At 45.9% G+C, this 26,970-nt stretch overlaps 1 protein-coding gene across 4 annotated transcripts in view; it reads right to left on the bottom strand.

Annotated features, from left to right (window-relative positions):
- Positions 1-629: 629 nt before the first annotated feature.
- Positions 630-26,970, bottom strand: part of LOC110070877 (uncharacterized) — a 65,308-nt gene continuing 38,967 nt past the window's right edge. For 2 of the 4 annotated variants that reach the window (XM_078387858.1, XM_078387857.1), the window contains exon 4: positions 630-2,819. In XM_078387858.1, the coding sequence (XP_078243984.1) occupies positions 1,443-2,819 (1,377 nt within the window). In that variant the 3' untranslated portion in view covers positions 630-1,442. Of the gene's footprint in view, positions 2,820-16,718; positions 16,831-26,970 lie in introns of those variants that run through there. The other 2 variants (XR_013542535.1, XM_078387856.1) reach the window with 2 other exon arrangements.

Here is a 26,970-nt window from a genome sequence, read left to right as displayed (position 1 = left end):
TAAAAACTTTTTCTGTGTCTAGCAGTAAAATAAAAATATATTTTAAAACAGTCAGTCTCTCACCTTTCTGCTGCGTGTCAGGACCAGGGTGAACTTGCATTTTAGTGCTGAAATTCTAGAAAAGATTATAGAATTAACTACTATTCTTACCTGAGCCATTTCTTCTTAGCCAAAGTTCTCAGCAGCAGCTCTGGACTCCAATAGCCAAGGTTGTTACATCACTGTAGGGGGGGGGGGGTCAGGAAAATAAACCCCTGTTTATTTGCAGGGGGAAAGGAGGGGGTGGATATACATTTTGCTTTATGTTGATTACCTGGAGAAAGGTATAAAAAGCTTCTGTATAAGGAGAAATATGGCGTGTGGAAAAATAGGGTTTCACCTGCATTTAAAAAGGTCAACTTGGGAGGTATCATGGCTACTAGAACCCCTGTCCATGTAATGCCCCACATTCCTCTAGGCCAGGTTGCTCTAGTAATGTCATATATGAATTTAAAAAGCATTTCTAAAAGGAAACGACTGTTATGTATGCACCCTGCAAGGTTAAGGTTGCTTCTGTTGTCCAAAGCTCAGGGAAAAGCAAAGCCTTCTTGATCCTGGTTCTCAGGGGGAAACAAAATAAGACAGAACAGTACATTTCAAAAGGGGTTTTATTCAATCTTACAGTCTTGAAGCACAGAAAAAAAATTATATTCCAGAGGCTGAAAAATTAATAAGACCTTCTGTAGAAATTTATGATCTTCAGGCCACCTCAATAGGCTTTAAAAAAACATAGGCCTTTTCAGAGGATACTAAGCATTTATTAAGCACCCACAGCAATAATAAAAAGGGGTTTAAAAAATAGGATTTCCCCACATAACATTTGCAACATCCTTATGAGCTTCTTAAGACCCTGTTTGCAAAATCCAGTTAACACCTGTGACAAGATTAACTTTTGGAGAAATATGAAGTGTGGAAAAATATGGTTTCAAGGAAAATATTATGTATGCACCCTGCAAGCCGATTACCTCTTTAGGAAAACACTTCTGAGGCTTAAAGCACCTACCTTCGGCACCAAAGGTGGTAGTTTGTACCCACAGTGACTCCCTGACCCACGATCCTTATCTTGTCAGGTAGAGATCGTGACAATGATAACTAAGGTCTAACTGAATCTTTCCACATTCAATGCATTGATAGGATTTGATATGAACATGTGTATTTCTATGTTTTCTCCCCATTGTGAATTTTTTAGATGGGACCTATTGGTATGACTGAAAGTCTTTCCACATTCCATGTATTTATACAGTTTCTCACCAGTGGCAGTTCTCTGATGTTTAGTATATGATCCCGTCACTGAAGCTCTTTCCATATTCTGTGCCATTTTATGGTTTTCCCCCAGTATCAGTTTTTTTTTTTATGTGAACCCAGTTTATTACTCTGTCAAGCTGTTTCCACATTCCATGCATTTATATACCGTTTTCCCCCGGTGTTCCTTGATGTGAACTCAGGGCTCTGCTGTGACTGAAGCTCTTTCCACATTCCATGCATTCATATGGTTTCTCCACAGTGTGAGTTCTTTGATGGGAACGCAGGTTACTGCTGTGACTGAAGCTCTTTCCACATTCCATGCATTTATGTGGTTTCTCCCCAGTGTGAGTTCTTTGATGGTAACTCAGGTTACTGCTGTGACTGAAACTCTTTCCACATTCCATGCATTTATATGGTTTCTCCACAGTGTGAGTTCTTTGATCGGAATTCAGGTTACTGCTGTGACTGAAACTCTTTCCACATTCCATGCATGTATACGGCTTCTCTCCGGTGTGAGTTCTTTGATGTGAACTCAGGTGACTCCTACAACTGAAGTTCTTCCCACATTCCATACATGCATATGGTTTATTCCCAGTGTGAGTACCGTGATGTAAACTCAGGGCACTGCTCTGACTGAAGGTCTTCCCACATTCCATGCATGTATATGGTTTCTCCCCAGTGTGAGTTCTGTGATGTGAAATCAGTACACTACTGAGACGGAAACTCTTTCCACATTCCATGCATTTATATGGTTTCTCCCCAGTGTGAGTTCTTTGATGTCTACTCAGGGCACTGCTGTGACTGAAGCTCTTCCCACATTCCATGCATTTGTACAGTTTCTCCCCAGTGTGAGTTCTTTGATGTGAACTCAGATGACCACTCCGACTGAAGCTCTTTCCACATTCCATGCAATTATACGGCTTCTCTCCAGTGTGAGTTCTTTGATGTGAACTCAGGTGACTACTGTGACTGAAACTCTTTCCACATTTGATGCATGTATATGGTTTCTCCCCAGTGTGAGTTCTGTGATGTGAACTAAGGTAACTACTGTGACCAAAGCTCTTTCCACAATCCATGCATGTATATGGTTTCTCCCCAGTGTGAGTTCTTTGATGGGAAATCAGGGCACTGCTCTGACTGAAGCTCTTTCCACATTCCATGCATTTATATGGTTTCTCCCCGGTGTGAGTTCTTTGATGTGAACTAAGGTAACTACTGTGTCTGAAGCTCTTTCTACATTCCATGCATTTATATGGTTTCTCCCCAGTGTGAGTTTGTTGATGTGAGTGCAGGTGATCCTTCCGGCTGAAGCTCTTTCCACATTCCATGCATGGATACTCTTTCTGCTCTATATGAGTTATTTGATGTCTACTGAGGTGACATGCATTTATTTGGTTTCTCCCTTGCATGAGTTCTTTCATGTGACATCTATTCCTGTCCTGTTGGATTTTCAATTCTGTTTTTTCCTTGTTCATGTGTTTCTGCTGAGGATGCCCCAGGTGTTGCTGGGCGATTTTTCTTCTCCTGTTCTTCATCTGGTAGATTAGAAAAAGAAAAGAAACAACCACTTCAGAAATCTGCAGGGATAAGGAGAAATGCATTTGGGCTCCGTTTGAGTAACGGAGGAGGAAGGAAAGACAGGCAAAAAGGTGAGGGAGGAGAAACAGGGTGGGTGTGTGGCTGGACCTGAGGGTGCTCCTTTGGCCTTGAGGTGGGGGGAGCACTTCACTGAGGAACCTTTTGGGGGCAGGAGTCATGAAGGAAGGAACATTTCCACACCCAAAAAAAGTACCTCAAAGTATATTAACTTTATTTCCTTCTCAATTTTCATTTGGTAGAGGCAGATTTAATAATAATAATAATAATAATAATAATAATAATAATAATAATAATAATAATAATAATAATAATAATAATAATAATAATAATAATAATAATAATAATAATAATAATAATAATAATAATAATAATATAATTTATTGTCATTGTAAGTATATACACAGTATATCATACAACGAAATTCACAGACACCCAGAGACCAGACACATGCACACACATAACATTCCCCAAACACTCCCCACCCACTAGAAATCCCCCACTAAAAATACAAACATCTATACCTCAGGCCAAGTAACACAGTCCAACTAATTATTCACTACTGGTGGTCTTTAAGCTCATTATTAATTGCAATTATAACTCTAGGATAAAAACTATTTAGAAAACGTGTGGTCCGAGTCTTAATTGTTCTATATCTTCTGCCAGACGGTAACAGTTCAAAAAAGTTATAAGCAGGATGGGAAGAGTCTCTCAGGATGCTGTGTGACTTGAGAGGTCCTCTGAGCTGTAAGTGCCCAGAAATTTAAAACTACCAACTCTCTCCACTTCCTCACCGTTTATGTACAGTGGTAAATGTACATTTCTCTTCCTCCTAAAATCAATTATGAGTTCTTTAGTTTTTTTGATGTTAAGTGTGAGATGATTTTCTTTACACCATAGTATCAATCTTTGTACTTCCTTTCTATAAGCAGACTCATTGTTCTTATTTATGAGTCCCACCACTGTTGTATCATCCGCAAATTTAATAATTGCATTGGTGTTATATAGTGGGGTGCAATCATGTGTGTACAGGGAATAGAGGAAAGGACTTAGCACGCAGCCCTGGGGAGCTCCTGTACTTAGTACCAGGGTAGAAGAATGGTGGGATCCCATCCTTACTGACTGTGGCCTATCTGTCAGAAAATCCTTTATCCACATGCAGATCTCCTGAGGTAATCCCAGGTTGATCATTTTTAAAAACAACCTATTTGGTAGAATGGTGTTAAAAGCAGAGCTATAATCCACAAACAACAGCCTCGCATAAGTTCCCTGTTGTTCTAAGTGCAACAAGGATAGATTGAAAATATCCGTAAAAACTCCAGCTAATTCTGCAGCACAGCACCTAACAACTCGTCCCATGATTCCATCTGGTCCAGCTGCCTTTCGAATATTAATATTCTGGAAAGCGCGTCTCACATCTGAAATCTGCAGTACTAGTGGTTGTCTGTCGATGGTAGATTCTAGTGATGTATTATGGACAGTAGGTGCTGGAATAATGGTTGTTCCTGTTTTCACCTCAAAACGGCTGAAAAATTGATTTAACTGCTCAGCCAAAAAATCACTGCTGCTACACAGACTGTTTTTGTTACTCTGACCAGTGATTTGTCGTAGGCCGTGCCACACTCGGCGAGTGTCAGAACTTTCAAGGTGTTGTTCAATTCTCTGGCTGTACATAGCTTTGGCATCCCTAATGCCCCTTTTCAGTTTAGCTCTGGCCTCTCTATACTGTAGTTCATCACCAGAATGAAAAGCAGTATTTCTGGCTTTTAATAAAAGGCGCACTTCTCTATTTAGCCAAGGCTTGTTGTTAGAAAACACTCGTACTTGTCTTGTAGTAGCAATAACATCGATGCAGCTTTTGATATAAAACAGTACTGTCGAGGCATAAGTATTAACATTGTCCTCCTCAAACAGTGTCCAATCAGTGCTCCTAAAGCACTGATTTGCAGCCCTTCCTTAATTATTAGCATTCAATTCTATTCTGAAAAGTCTATTTTGATGTGATGTCGTTATCACATTAAAATGCCTTTTAATGAAAATTGTAGATCGCGTAGCAATTATACAAGGGGGTCACAACTCAAAAGAGGTTGGGAAACACTGTTCTAGATGCCTCTTAAGGAGAGATCACCATGATCAGCAGCAGTTATAATCAGTGGGGAAAGGACAAAATAAACAGGAATAAATTTGAGATGACATTGTTTTAGTAGAATAAGGAGGAAAAATACTATTACTAGACTAGGATAAGGAGGAATAAATGTTACTAAAATTAAAAGATTTTAAAAATCAAAATTTTGAAAAGTTGAAGTTAGAAATTAAACATAATTTAAATGATTATAGGAAGATTAGCCATCACACTTTGGTTGAAATTGTCTCGTCTAAAATGAAAACTGTACCGAACATCAATTTTTAATTCTCTTTTTTAATCCTTCCAATGACTGTCATGAATTTTCCAGAAAATTAGAAAGGATTTTCCCAAATTTATTAAAGAGAAAACCAATATTTGAATTAAAGGATTGGTTAGCAGAAATGAACATGGGGGAGGACAGTGTTAGAAAAGGAACAGTCAATGTGGATGAATGTAATGCAGTTCAATTATTGGACTCGAGAATGGGTAAAGAGCAGTGAGTGCTCAGTGCAGGGAACTGACAAAATCTGGAGAGATTATCCTTCAGCAGGAGAAGAGAAAGGACAGGCCCATGAAAGGGATGGGATGTAGAGTTTATAAGATGCTCTTATGGGTAGAGAATCATGAGGCATTCTGAAAACAGGAGAGGAAGCAGAGATGGCCAGGGAAATAGGTACAGAGTTAACAGAATACTAGAACTGCAGAGCTAGAAGGGAAAGGCAGGGTAAGAAGATGCAGTGAGTTCAGCAGCTGGGCAAGGAAGCCAGGGCCCCAGATCCTGCCTCTCTCATCCTTTGAGAAGAGGTTTGGCAAGCACGAATAAAAACCAGCATGCAGTCAGAAAACAGCAGTGGGTTGGGGGCTATCCTGTGTTTTTCATCGAGGGTCATCTGCATGACTACCTGCCTCATGGGCAAAAGTATTATGGGTGTGTCCTCGTTTCAAGGAGCTCCAGGAAAAAAAGAAACAAGCCACCCTTTTTGGGGGACCCCATACCCAGGTGCTTTTTACAGAGATGCCTGAAGCGTCTGAGCAAAGAGTGGAGAACTGGCACACTGAGGCTAGATAGAACATGGATACAGCGGCCATCATTGATTCCGCAGTCCCAGGCTATCCAGGAGGGATAGGAAGGGGGCATGTGGGAGGTGGGGTGGCTATCTAGGTCAAAGAAGGGGTAGAATCCATCAGAATGGAGATGGATGGTGGGTCTCAGTCCAACATAGAATCACTGTGAGTTGGGTGTGCTATCGTCCTTTGGTTTCTGAAGGGCGGACTACCCACAGATGAGGAAACTAGTTAAAAAGAAGTTGAAAGAAAAGGTTAAAAAATTATCTCCAGATGGCATGGAGTCTGTTTAATACAGGGGTCAGGGAACTTTTTTACCTTTTATCCCCCCCCCCAAATTTATATACGCCAACTTTACCGCCTTGATTCGAAAGGAAGGAAATCATACATTATTTGAATTAAAATATTATTGAATCTTCACAGGCTGTGTACCGAAGTAGGAGGATGCACCACATTTGATAAAGATGTACACTATTTCTGGTGGAACACATTGCACTCCAGCCATGGTGTGGTATAGGGAGTAGTAAGGTATCCAACGTGCCTAGGAAGTTGCGTTAAATTTTTGCTAGCTCGCAGAGGTTTTAATTATCACCAGTGGCTGCCAGATTGGTGCTAGCAATGACATGCTTGCTAGAGACAGCCAACGAAGAATTGGGGGGGGGGTTTCCCTACCACTTTAATCATTCTATGGGTATTGTGCAAAAAGGAACAAACCAGGCTAAAGGTCATGTCACACACCCTGGTGCCACTGCCCAATATCAAAGGACCAGTGTGTGTTTTTTATCATCATCAATGGAAAACTCAGCAGTGGCCAGAGGATTGGAAAAGATCAGTCTACATCCCAATCCCAAAGAAGGGAATTGCCAAAGAATGCTCTAACTACCATACAATTGCACTCATTTCACACGCTAGCAAGGTTATGCTCAAAATCCTACAAGGTAGGCTTCAGCAGTATGTGGACCGAGAACTCCCAGAAGTACAAGCTGGATTTCAAAGGGGCAGAGGAACTAGAGACCAAATTGCTAACATGCGCTGGATTATGGAAAACATCATAGAGTTCCAGAAAAACATCTGCTTCTGCTTCATTGACTACGGAAAAGGATGGCAGAAAGTGAGGACTTAAAGAACCTCTTAATGAGGGTGAAAGAGGAGAGTGCATAAAATGGTCTGAAGCTCAACATCAAAACAACTAAGATCATGGCCACTGGTCCCATCACCTACTGGCAAATAGAAGGGGAAGATATGGAGACCCTGACAGATTTTACTTTCTTGGGCTCCATTGTCACTGCAGAGGGTGACAGCAGCCACGAAATTCAAAGACGCCTGCTTCTTAGAGTGGTCCATCGCCTAGAGTGGTCCATCGGTCCAGATAGGCAGAGTATAAATTAAATAAATAAATAAATAAATAAATAAATAAATAAATAAATAAATAAATAAATAAATAAATAAATATTCTTGGAAGGAAAGCAATTATAAACCTAGACAACACCTTAAAAAGCCACCCTTCCCCCACACCTTAATTCAGGGTTTCTCTATTTATTTATTTATTTATTTATTTATTTATTTATTTATTTATTTATTTATTTATTTATTTATTTAACTTAACTTATATGCCGCCCACACTACCCGAAGATCTCTGGGCAGCTTACAGCATTTAAAATACAATTAAAAGGCAAAATAAAATGGCAAAATAATTAAAATGCAATTAAAATATATATTCTAAAAATTGCCATCAGACCTACAGCTGGTATTATTTCAGTTAAAAGCCATTTGGAACAGGAAGGTTTTGACCTGGTGCCGAAATGTCATCATAAATGTAATTCATTCATTCATTCATTCATTCATTCATTCATTCATTCATTCATTCATTCATTCATTTATCCCGTCTATCTGGCTGAATAGACCACTCTAGGCGGCTTCTCTTTTGCTTGCCTGTTCTTCTTCATAGTTTTGAGTCAGTCTCTCTCTCTCCCTCACACAAACATACACATATTGATCCATCCACTCTCCCTCACTTCATTTTCTCCCTCCCTCTATTTTCTACAATCATTTAAAGTTAAATAAGCTTGATGAAGTCCTCAGTCTCTCGTACCTTTCTTCCCTCCTTCCCTTGCTTGCTTCTTGATCCCTTCCCTCCTCCTGCTTGTTTGCAGTCATTTCTGGAGGAAGCAGTCATTCAGAAGCTTCAGATTGACTGATTGCCTGGGGCTAATCCACAGCTGTAACCAATCAAGCTGGCTTATCTCTGATCTCTGAAAGAATGGAGGATTTACAAGTGCCTGCTGCAACCAAGGAAGTAACAGGGAGAGGTGGCTTACAATTTGAGCTTTGGCTGCAGAGGGTGATGTTTCTCCAAAGGCAAAAAGGCAGGGAGAAAGGGCGGAAAATTCGAATTTCCAGCCCTTTCTCCAAGCCTTTTTGCCTGCAGAGCTCTCTAAGGGCTTTCCGCCCAACATCAGAGGAAGCCGTTTGGGAACTCCGAAGGCACCCATCGCAGTGGCAGGGACCCCTAGGGAGGTCTCCCATGGTGGCAGGCAAGCCCTGGAAGACCTCCATGGGGGCCCCTGCCACCGCGATCGGTGGCTTCGGAACTCTCAAAAGGCTTCCTCCCGCCCCAATATCAGAGGAAGCCATTTGAGACCTCCGAAGCCAAAAAAGCAGGGGGGAAAGGGCAGGAAACTGGAATTTCCAGCCCTTTCCCCCTGCTTTTTTGCCTTTGAAATGCTGAAACGGATTAATTCCATTCCCATGCATTTCAATGGGAAATGGTACTTTGACTTACAAACTTTTTGACATATGAACATCGTTCCAATATGGATTAAGTTCGTAAGTCAAGGTACTGCTGTAGTCCAAAGTTTTGGCAGGGTTTGTTAAAACAATTCATGAGTTGTTGGAAGTCTTCAGCAGAGTGGGCAACAATGGCTGCATCATCAGTGAAGAGGACGTCCCTCATGCATTTCAGTTGGACGTTGGTCTTTGCTCTCAATCTAGAGAGATTAAAGAGCTTTCCATCTGATCTAGTACGGAAATAGACACCTTCTGTTGCTGTTCCAAAGGTGTGCTTCAGCATGATAGAGATGCCACAGTAATTATTGCAGTCGCCCCTGTCTCCTTTGTTCTTGTACAATGTGACGATGTTTGCATCCTTCATGTCCTGTGGTACTCCACCTTCACTCCAGCAAAGATGAAAGACTTCAAACAGTTTGGTGGTGATAGTCTCTTTACAGCACTTCAGCACTTCAACAGGGATGTTTTCCTTTCCAGGTGTCTTGCCAGAGGCGAGGGATTCCAAGGCCACTTTTATTTCTGCTAAGGTTGGTTCACTGTCCAACTCTTCCAAGACAGGCAGGCACTCTCTGTGTTATTTAATGCTTCTTTGGTTACTACATTCTCTCTGGAATCTAGCTCAAAGTAGTGCTGCACCCAGCGGTCCATCTGCTGTGCACGGTCTTGGATGATTATGCCTGTAGCAGACTTCAAGGGAGCAGATTTCTTCTGTATTGGACTTAAAGCCTGCTTGATACCATCACACATTCCCCTGATTTTACCTGTGTCCACTGCTAACTGTATCTGAGAGCAGAGCTGAAGCCAATAATCATTGGAACATTTCCTAGCATCATGTTGGACTTGGCTACGAGCACCTCGAAGAGCTTGCAAGATGCACTCACTAGGACAGGCTTTGTACGCTGCTAGATAACTCTTATCCTCGATGGCTGGCATCAATTCCTTTGACTGGGCTTTGAACCAGTCGGTCTTTTTGGTCTTCTTGCCAAATGTGGACAAGGCGGTGTTATAAACAGCGTTCTTGAAATGTTCCCATCGTTCAGATGCATTTGCATCAGCCAGGCCTGGGTTTCCTCAAGAGCTTGGTCAAATTCCCCCACTTTTCTTTGATTGCAAGTCTTGCTGATGTAAATACGTGGTCTTCCTTCCTTTTTCGTCTGATACAATCTCTTTGTTTGCAGTTTTACTCTACTGCGCACCAGGGAGTGATCAGTATCACAATCAGCACTCTGGTAGCTGCGTGTGATCATAATACTAGGAAGGCTAGAACGTCTAGTGAGGATCAGATCAAGCTGATGCCAATGCTTGGATCTTGAATATCTCCAGGAAACTCTGTGTTGCAGCTTCATATTAAAGAATGTGTTGCTGACACAGAGACCATAATAACAGCAAAACTCCAGCAAGTGTTGGCCATTTTTATTCATCTTTCCAATGCCAAAATGGCCTAGACAAGTGGGCCAAGAATTATGATCAGCACCAACTCTAGCGTTAAAGTCTCCAAGAATGAATAGTGCCTCTCTTTCAGGGACTTTTTTGATAGTAACTGCCAGGTCATCATAGAATTTGTCTTTCACTTCTGGAGTGGATGACAGTGTTGGTGCATATGCACTAATGAGGGTTACTGGTCCTGCTGATGAGTGGAGCTGCAGAGATAGGATTCTTTCACTCCCCACAGAAGGTGGAACAATGCATCTCAGAAGAGTATTTCTGACTGCAAAGCCAACACCATATTCCCTGGTCTCATTCGATGGTTTTCCCTGCCAGAAAAATGAGAAGTTTTTTTTCTTTGACAGATCCCGAGTCTGGCAATCTTGTCTCTTGCAGAGCAACAATATCAATCTGCAGTCTACTCAGTTCCGTGCTGATGACAGCTGTCTTGTGCACATCATCTATTTCCTGCAGGTCATCAGAAAAGCCGTAGTCAGAAAAGCCAGGGGTCATTTTCAGTACATTACAGGTGCCCAGCTTTATGGCAGAAGTTTTCTTATGATTGTTGCATGGTGCAGGGTTATCGATCTGCTTGTTGGCTTTCACCCTAAACCCCACCTACGCATGAGGTTAACAGACTGTGGCAAGGTAGCACCTTACTGGCTGGGGGCTGCCCTGCTTAAGGTGGGCGGTAGCTACCTAGTGAGGTGTAATGACCTCCCCACCGACAGAAGTAGCACCTAGTGTCATACTCAACGCCACTCGAGCAAAGATGTATAACTGGAAACTGCTACTTCCCGTGTTGTTTTGACACTGTATGCGAAGCTGGAGTGTCCTCTCCAGAGCACGAAGCATTGATAAAGTAATATGGAGGATAGCCTGGTACCCAGGCAGCAAATCTGGTGGGAGGAAGACCATAGAGGTGTGTGTGTGAGAGAGAGAGGACGGCAGGCGCCTGGCTTCCGCTTCCAGTCAAGGAGAGAGGGAGGGGCCCCTCTACCTCCTTATTAGCTCTATGGTCCCTCTCCTTCCCCCTCCCCTTAAGGGTTGCCTGAAGGGAGGCGTGGGGGGGAGGGAAGGGGAGGAGTAAAGATTAATGAGAATAATTAAGAACCGACCCCCTCCCTGCCCTTGGTCTTCTTTTGGGGGGGGAGAAAAGCACAGCCTGGGGGGGTCTCTTCCCTTCCCCCTCAGCCTTTCAGCCCCTTTCCCCAAAGAAGGCCCTGCTCCTCCTCCTCCTCCCACCCGGAGACACAAGCCCCTCTCCCAGGACCTTCTTCTCCATCTTCACACCCGCCCCACAACTGGCACAGCCCCCCCATTTAGTCCGAGGAAGGAGGGGGAACTCTGGACACGCAGGGCATCCAGGAAAGTCAGCCCAGTGGAAATGTAAGATGTGTTGAAAAACTGATGCTTGAAAGAGGGAGCTTTTCAGCCAAGTCTGGGAACAAGGTCACAGGGGAGAATAACCTTGCCACAGCTGAGAGTTCAGGGTAGAGTCAAGAAAGAAAATGATTGAAAAGGTATTGAACATACTTACATTGCAGGCGTTAATCTGAGATTACAATAATGGAACCGACTAGCTTGGGAGGTAGTGAAGGCTCCAGGGCTGGAGGCATTGAAAAGAAAGCCTGACAGTCATTTATTATCAGATACACTCTAATTGGGATTGATGTACTGAGCAGGGGGTTTGGACTTAGAATCATAGACTTATAGAGTTGGAAGAGACCACGGGCCATCAAGTCCAACCCCCCAGCCATGCAGGAACTCCTTCAAAGCCATTCAGGCTCTGCTTAAAAATCTCCAAAGAAGGAGACTCCACCACACTCCTGCCACTCCAAGGCAGCCTCTTCCACTTGCGACCAGCTCTGACTGTCAGGAAGTTCTTCCAGAGATTCCGGTGGAATCTCTTTTCCTGTAGTTTGAAGCTATTGCTCCTTGTCCTAGTGTCTGGAGCTGTGGAAAACAAACCTGTCCCTTCCTTGACATGACGTGGCGAAGGGGGTTGAGTAACTCATAGAAACTATGGGCTATGCCGTGCAGGGACACCCAGGACGGACAGGTCATAGTGGACAGTTCTGACTAAACACAATCCACCTGGAGCTTTGCCAAGAAAATTCCATGGACAGAAATAAAAGGCTAAAATATGCTGGAAGATGAGCCCCTCAGGTTGGAAGGCGTCCAACATGTTACTGAGGAAGAGCGGAGAACAAGTACAAGTAGTCCCAGAGCTGATGAAGGGATTCGGCCAAAGCCAAAAGGATGCTCAGCTGCAGACGCGCCCGAACGTGACAGGAAAGTCAGGTGGTGAAAGGAAATAAAATGCATAGGAACCTGGAATGTATGATCTATGAACCTTGATAAGCTGGATGTGGTCAAATAGGAGATGGCAAGAATAAAACATTGACATCCTGGGCATCAGTGAACTAAAATGGACAAGAATGGGCGAATTCAATTCAAACCATTATCATATCTACTATTATGGTCAAGAATCCCATAGAAGAAATGGAGTAGCCCTCATAATCAACAAAAGAGTGGGAAAAGCTGTACTGGGATACAATCTCAAAAATGATAGAATGATTTCAATACGAATCCACGGCACACCTTTCAACATCACAATAATCCAAGTTTATGCACCAACCACCGATGCTGAAGAGACTTAAATTGAAGACTTATAACACTTTCTAGAACTGGCACCAAAGGAATATGTTCTTCTCATTCTAGGGGACTGGAATGCTAAAGTAGGGAGTCTAGAGATAAAAGGAACAACAGGTAAATTTGGCCTTGGAGTACAAAACAAAGCAGGGCAAAGACTAATAGAGTTTTCTCAAGAGAACAAGCTGGTCATCACAGTCTTTTCCAACAACACAAGAGGCGACTCTACACATGGACATCACCAGATGGGCAATACCGAAATCAGATTGATTATGTTCTCTACAGCCAAAGATGGAGAAGCTCTACGCAGTCAGCAAAAACAAGACCTGGAGCTGAGTGGGGCTATGATCATCAGTCGGACACGACTAAACTACTACGCAACAACAATGTGACTAGTAGAACACACCTTTCCCCCCCTCACTTAACGGTTCCCTGAAGGGAGGAGACGGTTGACGAAGGGGAGGAGTAATAATTACTGTATTAAGAATAATTAAGAGCACCCGCCCTTTCGTCTTCTTGGGGAAAGGGAAGCCATCAGGGCACAATAAATTAAAATATTAAAAGACAAATTAAACAATATATGATTTAAAATACAATTAAAAGGTGAAAACCTGAAAATATGGAAAAGATTAAGACTCTCTGCTAAAATGGGGTTCAAGGATTCACTTATGCAGTAATTGTCAAAAGCCTGCCTGACGAGACGGAGGTCTTTAGCCTTTTTTCGGAAGAGTGACAGGGAAGGACCTGTTCCTGATCTCCCTGGGGAGAGGGGGCCAAAACAAAACTCAAATCACAAAATAAAGGGAGGAAAAGTGACGAAATGGTCATCAAATGAGAACCAGGGCATGAGCTGAAGGCCCTTGGAAGCCATTGAAGATTCGCTCGTTGTTCGGGGCCACCAAGTTGTCAAGGCCTCGGGTTGACCCAAAAGGCCGGATGAAGGGGAGGAAGAGGGTTCCCATCGGGAGACTGGGATCTGGGGGGGTCTCGTGGGCTCCCCAGGGGGGCATCTGGTGGGGACAAAGGGGAGGCACATAGTAAGTGGGACTAAGAGGGTCCCTGGGCCTGATCCACCACAGGGCTCTCCTTCGGTTCTGATGACCCTGTGAAGGAGCACTCTCCAAATCGCCCGGTCCTCAATGGTCCTGCTGAGCTCATGCATCAACTCCAGGCTGGGGCTTCTTTTAGGGAGTTTGTCTGTCTTGTATTGGGTCCTCCTCTTTTCCTGCTGCCTTTCCTCCTTTCCCAGCCTGAGGGTCTTTGCCTGCCTTCTCACAATGAGCCCCAAAGGCGTTTTGTGGCCTGGGGTTCGAAAGAGCATCCAGACTCGAATTGTGCCACAGCAGAGCCATCCACAAAAGGGTGGGATCCAGATGCAACTATGAGAATATTCGGCCACCAGGGCCCTTCCTGACCCCAAAGGCTAAATGGAATAAGGCGTGTTCTGTGTGCACAATGGGAATGAAGTCATCAGCAAATGGCTGACAATTAAAAGCTTCCTTTTCTGATTTCAGGGCACACGTCCCTTGGTCATACTGCTTGTCTGCACCCTGAAATGGTCCCAGGAAGGCTTGAATCCGTGGCAGACTGCCCCCAATGATGGCGTCTCTCCTGCTGGAGCTACGCGACAGGAGTTTGACCGATAGCTGGTGCCCTCTCTCGCGCTCCACAGCAGGGTGTAAGACAAGCACAGGTGTGTAAATGGCCCCCCCCCACCAGCATGTTTAACATAACAATATAAACTTAAATTACACTAAGAGGAGTTTAAAATGAGCAAAACCGAACAAAACAGACAGACAGAAGGTCAATACAATACAGAATAATATAGGTATTTTATAAGTTCACAATAAAGGAGTCAATGCAATTCTTCCATTCGCACAAAGATTGGAAGATCTGCCTCTCTGGGACCTTGAGGTCGGCTCCTTCTTTCCATCCTCAGAGGACCGGGGATGGGTTTCCTGATCCTTCCCTCTCCACACTCCAGGAAGGCCAGGGGGTCCCCCAAAAGGCCCTGTACCTTTCAGCTGGGGAGGGATCTCTGTTTCTCCATAATATCTCATCCCGGTGGGGAGAGTCGCCTGCCCCCCCTTCACTTCTCTTTCCAAGGGGAGGGAAAACATGGTCTGGATCGGTTCTTTTCCCTCCAATTGGAGGGGGGCATGCTTTTCCTAATTCTTCTGTCCCACTCACCCCTCTTTCCCAGCTTAGGGGAGAATCCAAGGTGGGGAGAAAAAGAGAGAAAAAGCAGGGAGAAGCCGAAAAAGGAAAGATGAGGGGTGGTTGAAAGGTAGCTGGGGAGGTGGAAGAGGAAGGAGATGGCAGTGGTGGGGATATTTTGGGCAGAGGAGGAAACATTATGCCTCTTCCTGCCTACCTTCTTGGGTCTCCATCCAGAGGCAGGGAAAGAGATCTATTGCCCTCCTCCTTCTAGATCCCTGAAATTTGGGGGGGGGGGAGGGAGGAGAGATTCCCAAGAAAGCCTTCCGGGTCAGGTCAACAGCAGGGTTAGGGTCCCACTAAGAGTTCCTGACCTCTGTGAGAGTGTGGGGGTCAGGACGAGCAGGATCCCCGGCGAAAGGAAAAGACTCTCTGCCCAAGTGCAGAGAAGCCGGGTGGTGGGAGGATTCAGGAGACCTGGGTTCAAATTCCCTACCAGCCTGCTGAATAGCAGCCCATCCTCCTACGCTTGAAGAAAAAGGCTCCGCTGGAGGCTTCTTGGGGGGAAAAGGAAGTTACTGGTAATAATGAGACTGAGGAGGTTTTACTCCCAAGGTGTGCCTTTCTCCTCCTGTGGGGCGGCCAGGTTAACCCGTGGCCTCCTACCCCCCTCCAGAGAGGGAACAAAGCAGGAATGGGAAAGCAAATCACAAAGGGGCTAAAGAGAGGTGGGAAAAAAAGGGGGATGATGCCTAGGGAAGCGGGGGAAGTGGGGACAGAAAGAGGGCCAAAGGGTGGAATGGCGTGGGGGAGGGCAAGGCATTTCCTTATTTGTCCTCTTCTCTCCCCCTCTCCTAATTCATGATCCCATGGATTTCATGCCTCCACCCCATCATCTCCTCTCCTGCACAGAGGAAGAATTCTGGAGAACCTCAAAGCTGGCAGGTTGCAGGCGGAGGGCGGTCGGTCTGGGAGGCTTTTCCTTTCCGATCCTGGATTTGGAGGAAAATCTCGGCTTTTGCCTTTGGGGTGGCCAGGCCTTCCTTCCTCCTCTGCCTTGAGGAGTCAATGGGGTGTGTGGAGGGGGCAGGAGGAGGGAGCCTGGTCCCTGGAAGCCGGAGAGGGACCGGCCGGGGTCTTTTGACAAGTGTCGAGGGCATCGCCTCCAATCCTAACTTCGACTTCCTGCCCCAAAAGGCCCGGCTCTTCCCAGTAGGCCACAAAGCCTCCCCCCCGTGCAAGGGTGTGCCCCACCAGGGAGCCCCATGGGGACCAGATCAAGAGGGATCTGAAAGGGGGCACCCAAGGAGAGCCAGAGATCTTCTGAACCCAGCTGTGGTCTGGGAGGGGGGTGGGTTGGCCCCGGAGGGAGAAGGTCTCCCAGGATTACACGAAGAGGAGGAATAAAAAGGGGGGAGGTTGAAAGGAGGGTCCTTCTTTCCTGCTTTTCCTTCCAGGCGGGGGGGGGGAGACGTTGGCTTTGCGGAGCTTTTTCCACCGGATGGAAAAGAGGCCCCTCCCCCTCCTCCCCCCGCCCCGCGAGGTCCCTGGGGAGGTGGCCCCTAATGTTCGTATTTGGAAATCGCCCCCACCGACCCACAAAAACACACACACACACCCCTACCGTCCTCGGCGCACCTCCTTTCGGGAGGAAAACCATAGAGGTGGGAGAGAGAGGACAGCAGGCACCTGGCTTCCGCTTCCGGTCAAGGAGAGATGGAGGGAGGCCCCTCTACTTCCTTCTTAGCTCTATGGTCCCTCCCCTTTCCCCTCCCCTTAAGAGTTGCCTGAAGGGAGGCGTGGGAGGAGGGAAGGGGAGGAGTAATAATTAATAAGAATAATTAAGAGCCTCCCCTCCCTTAGTCTTCTAGAGGGGGGAGAAAAGCGCAGCCTCGGGGGGGGGGGGGCTCTCTTCCCTTCCCCGCAGCCTTCCAGCCCCTTTCCCCAAAGGAAGGCCCGCCTCCTCCTCCAGCCGGGAGACACAAGCCCCTCTCCCGGGACCCCCCCTTCTTCTCCATCTTCACACCCGCCCCACAACTGGAACAGCACCCCCCCGTTCAGTCCAAGGAGGGGGGAGGGGAACTCTGAACACGCAAGTCACTGGCTCCAGGCCCTTTCCCCCCCTCATGGTCGGTCCCCTGGCTAGCACCCGCTTCCCCACTTTTAATTAGACTACAGATTTTTTAAAGTGGTGTACAGTTTTTTTTTCAGTTCTGCTCTTTTAATATTGTAATCCACTTGAGTCTCCTTATCAGGAAATAAAGGTGCCATAATAATAATAATAATAATAATAATAATAATAATAATAATAATAATAATAATAATAATAATAATAAAATAATGGGCCAACCTGCCAAATCTCAGGGAGACGGCTTCAGAGAGGTCGCTTACCTGTGAGGAGCCCTTTCAGTTCTTGAAGAAGCCGCCAACGCAGTCTGTGCCCCTTCCGGCATGAGGTATTCCCTGAATCAAGATTTGTGACGTGAAGGAGGCCTTCTTGGGGCACAGAATTGGGCCCTTCTGCTTTGCTCTGCTGGACCTCGTGCGGATCCGTCCGGATCAGGCTGAGGAGGAAGCCCCAGGGGCTGGAGGGCCTTATGAACTGCTCAGAGGGATTCATCCTGGGAAGCGGGCGAATCTGGGGGTTTGCTGCAGGTGTGTGTCTCTCTCATCCTGTCTTATGCTGGAGGAGAGAGAGCGAACGGCCTGGCCCTCCAGATGTTTTGAATTTCGATTCCCAGAAGGCTTGGCCACATGGCAGATGGTCGGGAATAATGGGGATTGTAGTGAAACAAGGATCTGAAGACTCAGGGTTCCCTAACCCACCCTGTGGGCTTCCTTTCCCCACCCCTCCCACAGTGGAAACTTCCCACTCCCAATTGCTAGAGGAAAAGCCCCCCCCCCAAATATCTGTTTGCACAGAGGGTGGAGGTCCCACCTGCCAATGGCTGCTCCACTGGTGGGCTTCCTGCTTCTGCAGGTTGTGCATTGGGTGTCGGGAGCAAATCGTAAACTTGCTTTATTGTGAGTCTTCAACAACAGGAGGGAGAGGAGATCCGACCGCCCTTTTCTCTCCAGGTAGCCAAGGAGATTCGTCAGAGCCAGGTGGGTGGCCTGTCCCTCTGCAGACCCACCAGGACGGCCGGAGAAGGGGTTGAACGCCCAGCCCTTCCAGGTGTCTTGAGAAGGGTCAGGCTTGGTCTGGAAGGAGAGAGAGAGACACTGTTTTAAACACCCTTCTATTCCATACATTTTCCTGTTCCTCTTCATTTTTTCCTTAATCTGCCTACTGATCTGCCTCTTCTGTCAATATTTTATAAATACTACCAATTCTCTCTCTCTCCTTTTTTCTGTTCATCTCACATTCTCCATATTCTTTATGATATTTTCAAACTTTGTTGGTTGCTTATCCTTCAATTTAATTTTTACTCCTTCTCTCAACCGCTATTCCACCCATAACAGATTTAACAAGTATTCTTCTCCAAAAAAAACCCTCTTCATTGATTCTTTTTAAATTTTACCCTTCCTATCCTTCCATTTCCTCTTCACAAATTGCTGCCTTATCATGGCGAAGGGGGTTGAGTAATTCAGAAAAGCCATGGGTTACGCTGTGCATGGCCACCCAAGACGGACAGGTCATAGTGGAGAGTTCTGACTCAACGTAATCCACCTGGAGCAGGAACTGGCAAGCCACTCCAGGATCTTTGCCAAGAAAAATCCATGGAGAGAAACAAAAGGCTAAAAAGATATGATGCTGGAAGATGAGCCCCTCAGGTCGGAAGGCATCTAACATCCTACTGAGGAAGATCAGAGGACAAGTAGCCCCACCACAGGGCTCTCCTTCAGTTCTGATGACCCTGTGAAGGAGCGCTCTCCAAATCGCCCGGTCCCTAACGGTCCTGCTGAGCTCATGCATCAACTCCAGGCTGGGGCTTCTTTTAGGAAGTCAGTCTGTCTCGTATTGGGTCCTCCTCCTGCTGCCTTTCCTCCTTTCCCAGCGTGAGGGTCTTGCCCTGCTTTCTCACAATGAGCCCCAAAGGAATTTTTTGTGATTGGGGTTCTAAAGAGCATCCATCTACAAAAGGACGGGATCGAGATGCCATTATGAGAATTCTGCCCAGAGGCCCATAACTGAGGCTGATAGTGCGATGTGTACATCCGGTTCAGTTGCGAAGGAAGTCTGTGTTGTGGCGTGTGCAAGAGCCAAGGCACTCTCCTCACTGTCTGTGGGCTGCACAGGCTTCCTCCCCTCCAGGGCAACTGACCGATGCACGCGTGCACACACACACACATGCACATGCACACACACACACACACACACACACACAGAGACACAAATGCCAAAGGCTAAACTGAGAAAGCCGGATTCTGTGTGCACAATGGGAATGAAGTCATCAGCAAATAGCTGACAATTAAAGGCTTCATATTCTGATTTCTGGGCATACGTTGCTTGGTCATACTGCTTGTCTGCACCCCGAAATGGCCACAGGAAGGCTCGAATCTGTGGCAGATTGCCCCCGATGGTCTCTCCTGCTGGAGACACGGAAGAGGATTGTGACCGATAAGCTGGTACCCCCTCTCGCTCCTCAGCAAGGAGTAAGAAAAGCAGAGGTGTGTAAATGGTCCTGGCACCAGCTGCTGAGGGTGCAAAGGGGTCCTCCCAGAGCGGGAGGCCATGTTCATCCCACGGCCTCCCTGCTCTGTGCTTACCAAAGAGGAGACCGGCCCTCTAAAGACTTGGCAGAACATCCAAGGTGGGAGCTGCTGAGAGAAGACGGGCAGTGAAAAGAGTATCTGAAGCATGGCTACAACAGGCAGGATGTCCCAGGTGGATTCATGAAGGAGGGTGCTTGGGGAGAAGAGACGGATCTCCCCTCCTCTCTCGACATGGGGAAGGCTGCTTGGAGCACCTCGACAAAGGCCAGGAACACCGCAGGGTGGAAGCCCTTCAGAGGAAAGGTGAGCGGTGGGTCTAGCTTGAAGTCTCGTTCATTGTAGGCCCTGCGGCAGAGTTCTGGAAGGCCAAAAAGATTAGGATCTCGTTTGTCTCTCCGCCCCCACCTATTAAGTGTGGACCCTTTTATTACTTGGCTGATATTATTTTAAAGGGATCTATCTACTCCCTGGGCCTTGTCCCACATCCAAAACCCCTGGGGTTTGACCCATTTTAAGCTTGTTTTAAAACCCTGCTTAGGGCCTGGTCACATGGCTAAAAACTCCTGAGATTGGACCTGTGCTGAATTTCACATTCACACAATGAATTCCAGTGTGTGGAATATATTGATTATTAGCAGCCTGTTTTCTGCTTTTAAAAGATCTCCTTTATGGAGAATGAGTGCAGGGAAAGCGCCCCAGAGGGAGACCTCAGCTCCGATAGACGGAGATCTGCAAGCGGGATTTGAAGGCCTTAGGAATGGACCTCAACAGCATTCAGCCTGGAGGCAGACGGTGCTTCACGGCCTCTCCCATTTTTAAGCAACCCTTGTCCAGCAGGCCAAGAGGAAGTCCCAAAAGCAGCAAAATCAGGGAGCTGGACACAGGATAGATTGTATTTGTCTTCAGTGTGGAAGGGATGGTCACTCTCGAATTGGCCTTCTCAGCCACACGAGACGCTGTTCCAAGACCTCTATTCAGGGCACATTACTATTGTCTCTCGAGACTAAAGGATGCCCAATCTAGCTTGTGTGTACTGTGGACCCTCGATTTACGGAATTAATCCATATTGGAATGGTGGCTGCAGGTCAAAAAGTCCATAGGTCAAGGGTCCATTTCGCATTGGAATGCATTGAAAACCCATTAATCCGTACGACCTAAGAAAAAATACCCCCCCCCCACAAAAAATTAAAATAAACACCTTACTGGTCCGAATCCTTCCAGGGGTCCCCCGCTGCCACCATTGCTGCTGCCCGAGGCCTCCGAGGGCTTCCCCGCAACTGTTGGAGGCCTGTCAGAGGTCCCCTGCCCCCACCGGCTTTTCTAGGGTGGAACGGGCCTACCAGGGGAGGGCTTCCCCCGGTAGGCCCAGTCTACTCCCTGGAAGGTGGTCGAGGGTCCACTGTATCTTTTGTCTTTTATTGTAGAGATTTGCCTGTTGGAAGAACTGGGGTGGAAGCATGATGGGTTTTGAACTACAAGTTCCATCTCAGCAGGAGGAACCTTGGGATTTCATGCTTCGGTTTTGAATGTTGATAGGGAAGATTCCTGAGGGGACAATAATGACTGATGAAAGGGGGAGGTGTATAGATTCAGGTGCACGGCTACCTCCTTAGGCAGTTTAAAGGATGGCTATGTTGCACCTTATGGTTGAACTGCAGTACTGCTGTGAAGACTCTACTCATGACCTGAGTTTGTTCTTGAAAGACTCAGGGAACCTGCCCAAGGTTGACTAAGCCGTCCGTCCTTCCAAGGTTGGTAAGTTGAGTACCGAGCTTATCTGGGAGGCAATGTTGTAAAATCCCCGGAAAGGGTGCTAAGTATTACCAGGTGGACTAAAATCTGTATTGTGTCCACAAGCCAGGCCCTGAAGTTGCTGCATTTGCGTGCAATTCCTCTTTACCCAACCTTAATCCTTTTCAATTGATTCTGATAAAGCTATTTTTTCCCCAAAAATAAGGTTTTCAATTTTTTTAGAAGAGCTGTAAGGATTAAAAGCAGAGAGTGCGACAGTGCCTAGCAAGGCCTGCTTCTAGCTTGCTCCCTTCCTTGTTTTCCTTCCCCCTTCGCGTGCAACCTCAAAAGATTTCCGTCTTGCTGCTCTTTCCTTATGGTTGAACAGAGAAGCCCCTGGATGCTTTCAGGGTGCAATGAAAAGCGAGCCGGGGTGGGGTGGGTGGGAAGGAAGGAAGGAAGAGCATAGCCAAAAGAAAGTGCATTAGGGCTTAGTTCAATAATCTACATTTATTCAAATACAGTCATGTCATCTTTTGGATGCTGCACAAGGGCGGGGCAGGGTTTTACTTATTGTTGTTTAGTCGTTAAGTCATGACCCCTACTCTTTGTGACCCCAGGGACCAGAACACGCCAGGCCCACCTGCCTTCCACAGCCTCCCGGAGTTCGGTCATGAAGTCCAGCCTTCTCAAAGAGGCACAGGGGAGGAATTAAACTCCCAATCTCTGGCTTCACAAGGGGAGATCTCACTTATTTAACATCTTCCATCCTTAGAAACACAACATTAAAAGCTAAAAACAGAACATCACTCCAATATTACAGAAGAATTAAATGAACATAATATAAAAATGTTTGGTGAAAACCATATGAAATACAGATTTAAAAGAAGAGAAATGCAAAAGCCGTCCTTTTATTCAAAAAAGTCCCTTCAACGGCCAGTCTCAAAACACCCCCATCAAGCTGGGCTTTTGCTGCTGAGAGGCAGAAGGGAAGGAAGAGGAGGGGGCTGGTCTGGGCCAGGGGCTACCAGTGTCTTCAGTAGGAATGTCAAGTGGTGGGGAGTTCCTGAGGTTAACAAATACCCTGAAGTGGTCCTGGGGAAAAGGGGGCACAAGTCTCCTGCACCTCAAAGGGGTGATGTGGAAGGGTGGAATGGTAAAAGGTCCCACATCTGGACCTCTCTAACTCCTTCCTCCCCCCCAAAAAAAAAGCATATCCTGTCCTTCCAATTCTTGGTATTCAGTTGACTTCACTTGAAAAGAATTGGGCACATTTCAGCCTTGAGCAAAGAAGACAAGAGGGATGATCCTTTTCCAACACTCGATGAGCTCTCCTACAGAGGAGGGGCGGGGTCTCTTCCTTGCCCACAGCCCTGCCTCTGCCAATAAACTGGACTACTTTTGTGGTCCCCAGAGTCAGCTTAATTTCTTTTTTCTCTTTTTGATATTTATTGTTTCTGTCTGGTCAATTTATTGCTTGCTTGATTGATTGGATTTATGCCCTGCACCATCTAGCAGTGAAGGTGGTAAAAGGATGATGAAAAGAATGGCAAAAAGGAAGCCGACAGATCTGGCTGAGAGCAGACATTGTCTAGAGGGGTGGGGTAAAAATGTAATAAATAAATAAGCAGGCGTTCTGGACAGATCTGGCTGAGAGCAGGCATTCTCTTAGATACCAAGGTCCTAAACCATTGAGAGGCTTGAATGTTATCATAACCTTCAAGTTGATGCAGAAACGAACTGGTAGCCACCAAATTTTGGACCAGTTGAAGTCTCTACATCAGCCTAAACGGTAGCCCCATGTAGAGAGCACTGCAGTAGTCTATTGTGGGGGGAACGCTTCTCCCCAAAGTTGCTAAGCTGTTTGCTGATTCTTGAGTGCAGAGAACACTCTCCTGGGTGATGTCACTGCGAAAACACCGCCCATATCTCCAAGGAGACGTTCGTGGGGTTCCGGAGAATGGGATGGATCTGAAAGACAGACAAACCACAATACTGCTGAGTAGAGCCCAGGGGATCTCAGCCAGGTCTTGTCTATTCCTTCTTTTCCAAAAGCCACACTCCTTTAGTAAGCCAAATAGCCAACACAGACATAACCATGAGATATACTCAGATTAATCTGGGCTCTAGAAATCTTTGGTAGCGAACATATAAGGCCAATTAACATTCCTCAGCTAGTCTGAACAAGAAACAATGCTTCTAGATAGAAATCAATCATTACTGTTTTATTAATAAAGGTTGTTAAAGTAAAGAAACCAAATGTTTAGTTGGTACATTTTCAATACAAGGCACAGATAATTCCTCCCCCACTCCAGCTAGAAAAATAAAGAAATGAAACTATGCTAACTAATATAAAGGGTAACATAGTCCATCTCACGTGTCCTGGGTTCACAAGCTGTTGTAGATGCAATCCAGGTGTTTCCCCTCAGTCCATGGCAGAGGAAACTATTTATAATCCATGATGGAACACACACTACTTTCTCTCCCCCATCGCTTCTTCTTCCCAGAGTTCCCAAGGGCCAGAAACTTCTAGAATTCTTAGTCTATACTCAGAAGGCACCACTAACTGTTGAATAGGTTGGGCATCCATATTGGACTTGGGGTAGTACTCTCGATACAACAGTCCATTTTCACTCCATAAAAAGCTAACTTGCTGCTGTGCAGGACGTTCAGCATAGTTGTCTGCTTGTGACCTCAATGAAGCTAGCGAGGGATCATTAAGTTGCTTCAGTCTAAAGTCCTCTGATCCCTTTGGTATCACCTCCTCTATTGTAGTTTCAGTTTTAGCTGCATTATCAGGTTCGGTCACAAGAGGCTGCTGTTGGGTAAGGTCTCCATCTGAGTTATCCTCAGTGCATTCCTGCTCCAGTTCAGGACCATGCATCTCCCTACTTTGAGAACGGGTGACTACCTGTATCGAAGCTGCATTTTGACTTTGCATGTGATCCAAAAAGGCAAGATCATTTCCAAGCAGAAAATCAGGTTTTCCCTCATGGGTTAGGATATGTTTTGCACCTGACCAGGACTTGTAGGTAATTTTTACATATGCCAAAGAAACGAACTTCTGCTCAGTCTCTATGGACCCATAAGTTTTTATTGGACACTTCAGATTGTTCAGAATCAAAGTGGGGTCTAGAAACTGTCGGCTTATCGAAGAAATGTCGGCACCCGAGTCACGAAAAGCGCTCAAAGTCATATCGCCTGTTGGTGTGTGCAGGAAAACTACCTCAGTGAACGAGCGGGTCGCCCAGTCCATCTGTGCATCTGGCACTATGCATTCAGGGTCCATAACAGAAAACCTCTCTCCTGATGCAGTCTCTTTTACAATTTCTGAGGAAATTGAAGCAATTTGTAAGTCCAAAATTCTAGGCACATATTGGTTTACTGCTGTCTGCATTCCACTGGCTTGCGAAGGGGTTACAATTAAGTTAACTCCTTCCTGACTCTGTGAAGGCACAATGCTTGACTGGTGAGGCACAGAAACTGCATTACTGGCAGCTGGCACTTGATGAGTTCCCGCTGGCACAGAACTTACAGACACCATCTTGGGAGTGCCTGCTTTAGATCTGCGTGGAGTTGGGACAGGAGTTTTTCTAACTGGCTCCTTATCTTGGTTAGCTGACACATTCAACCTTGGGCAATCACGTCGCAGATGTGAGCCACCACACTCATAGCATTTAAGAGGTGTTTTACTCTGGCTAGGAGCTAGGCTCCTTCGTAGTTCAAATGAACTTTGTCTGGGGTCTTGGGAAAAAGACTTTCTAACTTCAGGCTGACTTTGTCTCTTAGGGACCACTGGAGCAGTCTTTGCTCTAACAGCTGGTTCAGGCTTCCTAAAGGAAAGAATCTCGTCAGTTCTTAAGGCCAGGGCCTGCAGGTCTTTGAAGTCTTTCTCCAACAAAGTACTCCTTATCTCTGTAGGTACCAAACTAAGAAAATGCTCCATGTACATCACTGTTCTTAAATCTTTGAAGGTTCTAACGCCTAATGAGTCCAACCATTGATCTCTTAGTTGCTCTAATCGATCAGCCAATGCAGAATAACACTCATTAGGTTGTTTTTTTAATTTTCTAAAGTTCTGACGAAGTATCTCAGGAGTAAAACCATATTTTTTCTTCACTGCCTCTTTAAAAACACGCCACTCCACTCTTTCATCAGGTAATTTAGCTACAATGTTGGCAAGCTGACCACTGCACTGGGTACATATTAGCCTTACATACCAGTCCTCAGGAATATTAAGGTCTCTGCACGATCTTTCGAATAGCTCCAAAAATGCTAAGACATCTTGGCCATCGTGGTAATAAGGCAGGTTACTTCTGTCAACACTAGCTATGGATTTTTTAAAAGCTTCCTTTTCCTTCCTTTCAGCCTCTAAATTTGCAATCTTCATCTGTACTCCTTTAGTAATCTCTCAGACAGGTCCTGATTACGAATAGATTGAGAGTGACATGCAACAAAATCAGTAAACATCAGGGTTAACTTGTCCACTGCTGACAAACTCTGATTGGGGTCTTGCCCTGCAGCACCTGCTGCTGCTGCTCCTGCTGTTTCATAAGGCCTTCCCCTGTCTGGCACTTCCCTTGTGCTGGTATCCTCCATGTCCTCAGCCTGATCTGAATCAGAGGCAAGCTCCTCTCCCTCAGGTGGTAACTCAGCCATCAAATTGCCCTTTTGCAATCCCCTTCGTAGATGTGGAGAACTGTAACTGACCCTTTGCTTAGGTCTGCTCCGAGTCAAAACACTGTGCTCAACAGCCTCCAAAATTTCCTGGTTTAAAGCCTTCTTCATTGTAATGCCAGGCTGACCAGCAGATGTCCCTCCAATCTTAACTGTTCTCTGAGTCACAAACCACTGACTAGGCAACTGCAAAAAGTCGTCTCCTTCCATACAAGCCTCATTCAACGCCGACGCCAATCAATTCCAAAAGGAAAAATCCTCTCCCCACTCCTGCAGCCTAAACTGTAGGGTGAGGGCAAGCCATAAAACATCCCTACCTGGAGCTTCAAAAGAGGCAATCGCTACCTTGCCTGAAAATGCCCACTCATAGCCAAATTAAACAGATTTTAATGTCTGTTAAAATCTAAGCGCTGTTTCTTATCAGACCTCACTGCAGCTAAGACTTTAAGAAGATCCTTAGCTGGAAAGAGAAAAGCAATTTGGCTAATTTACAGCCTGTCAGCATGCACACACTCCCTCAGCCAAGGCTTCCGGAAGAATGCCTGCAGCTTCACTTACAAAGCAAGCACCATAAATCCATAAATCACACTAAAGCACGTGTTCCGTCCCACGCTGCCTCCATGCGAAAACACCGCCCATATCTCCAAGGGGTTCCGGAGAATGGGATGGATCCGAAAGACAGACAAACCACAATACTGCTGAGTAGAGCCCAGGGGATCTCAGCCAGGTCTTGTCTATTCCTTCTTTTCCAAAAGCCACACTCCTTTAGTAAGCCAAATAGCCAACACAGACATAACCATGAGATATACTCA

Source organism: Pogona vitticeps, chromosome 2 (genome assembly GCF_051106095.1).
Source record: "Pogona vitticeps strain Pit_001003342236 chromosome 2, PviZW2.1, whole genome shotgun sequence".
Lineage (NCBI taxonomy): Eukaryota > Metazoa > Chordata > Lepidosauria > Squamata > Agamidae > Pogona > Pogona vitticeps.
The sequence above is the reverse complement of the archived record's forward strand: the minus strand, read 5'-3'. Positions and strand labels throughout refer to the sequence as shown.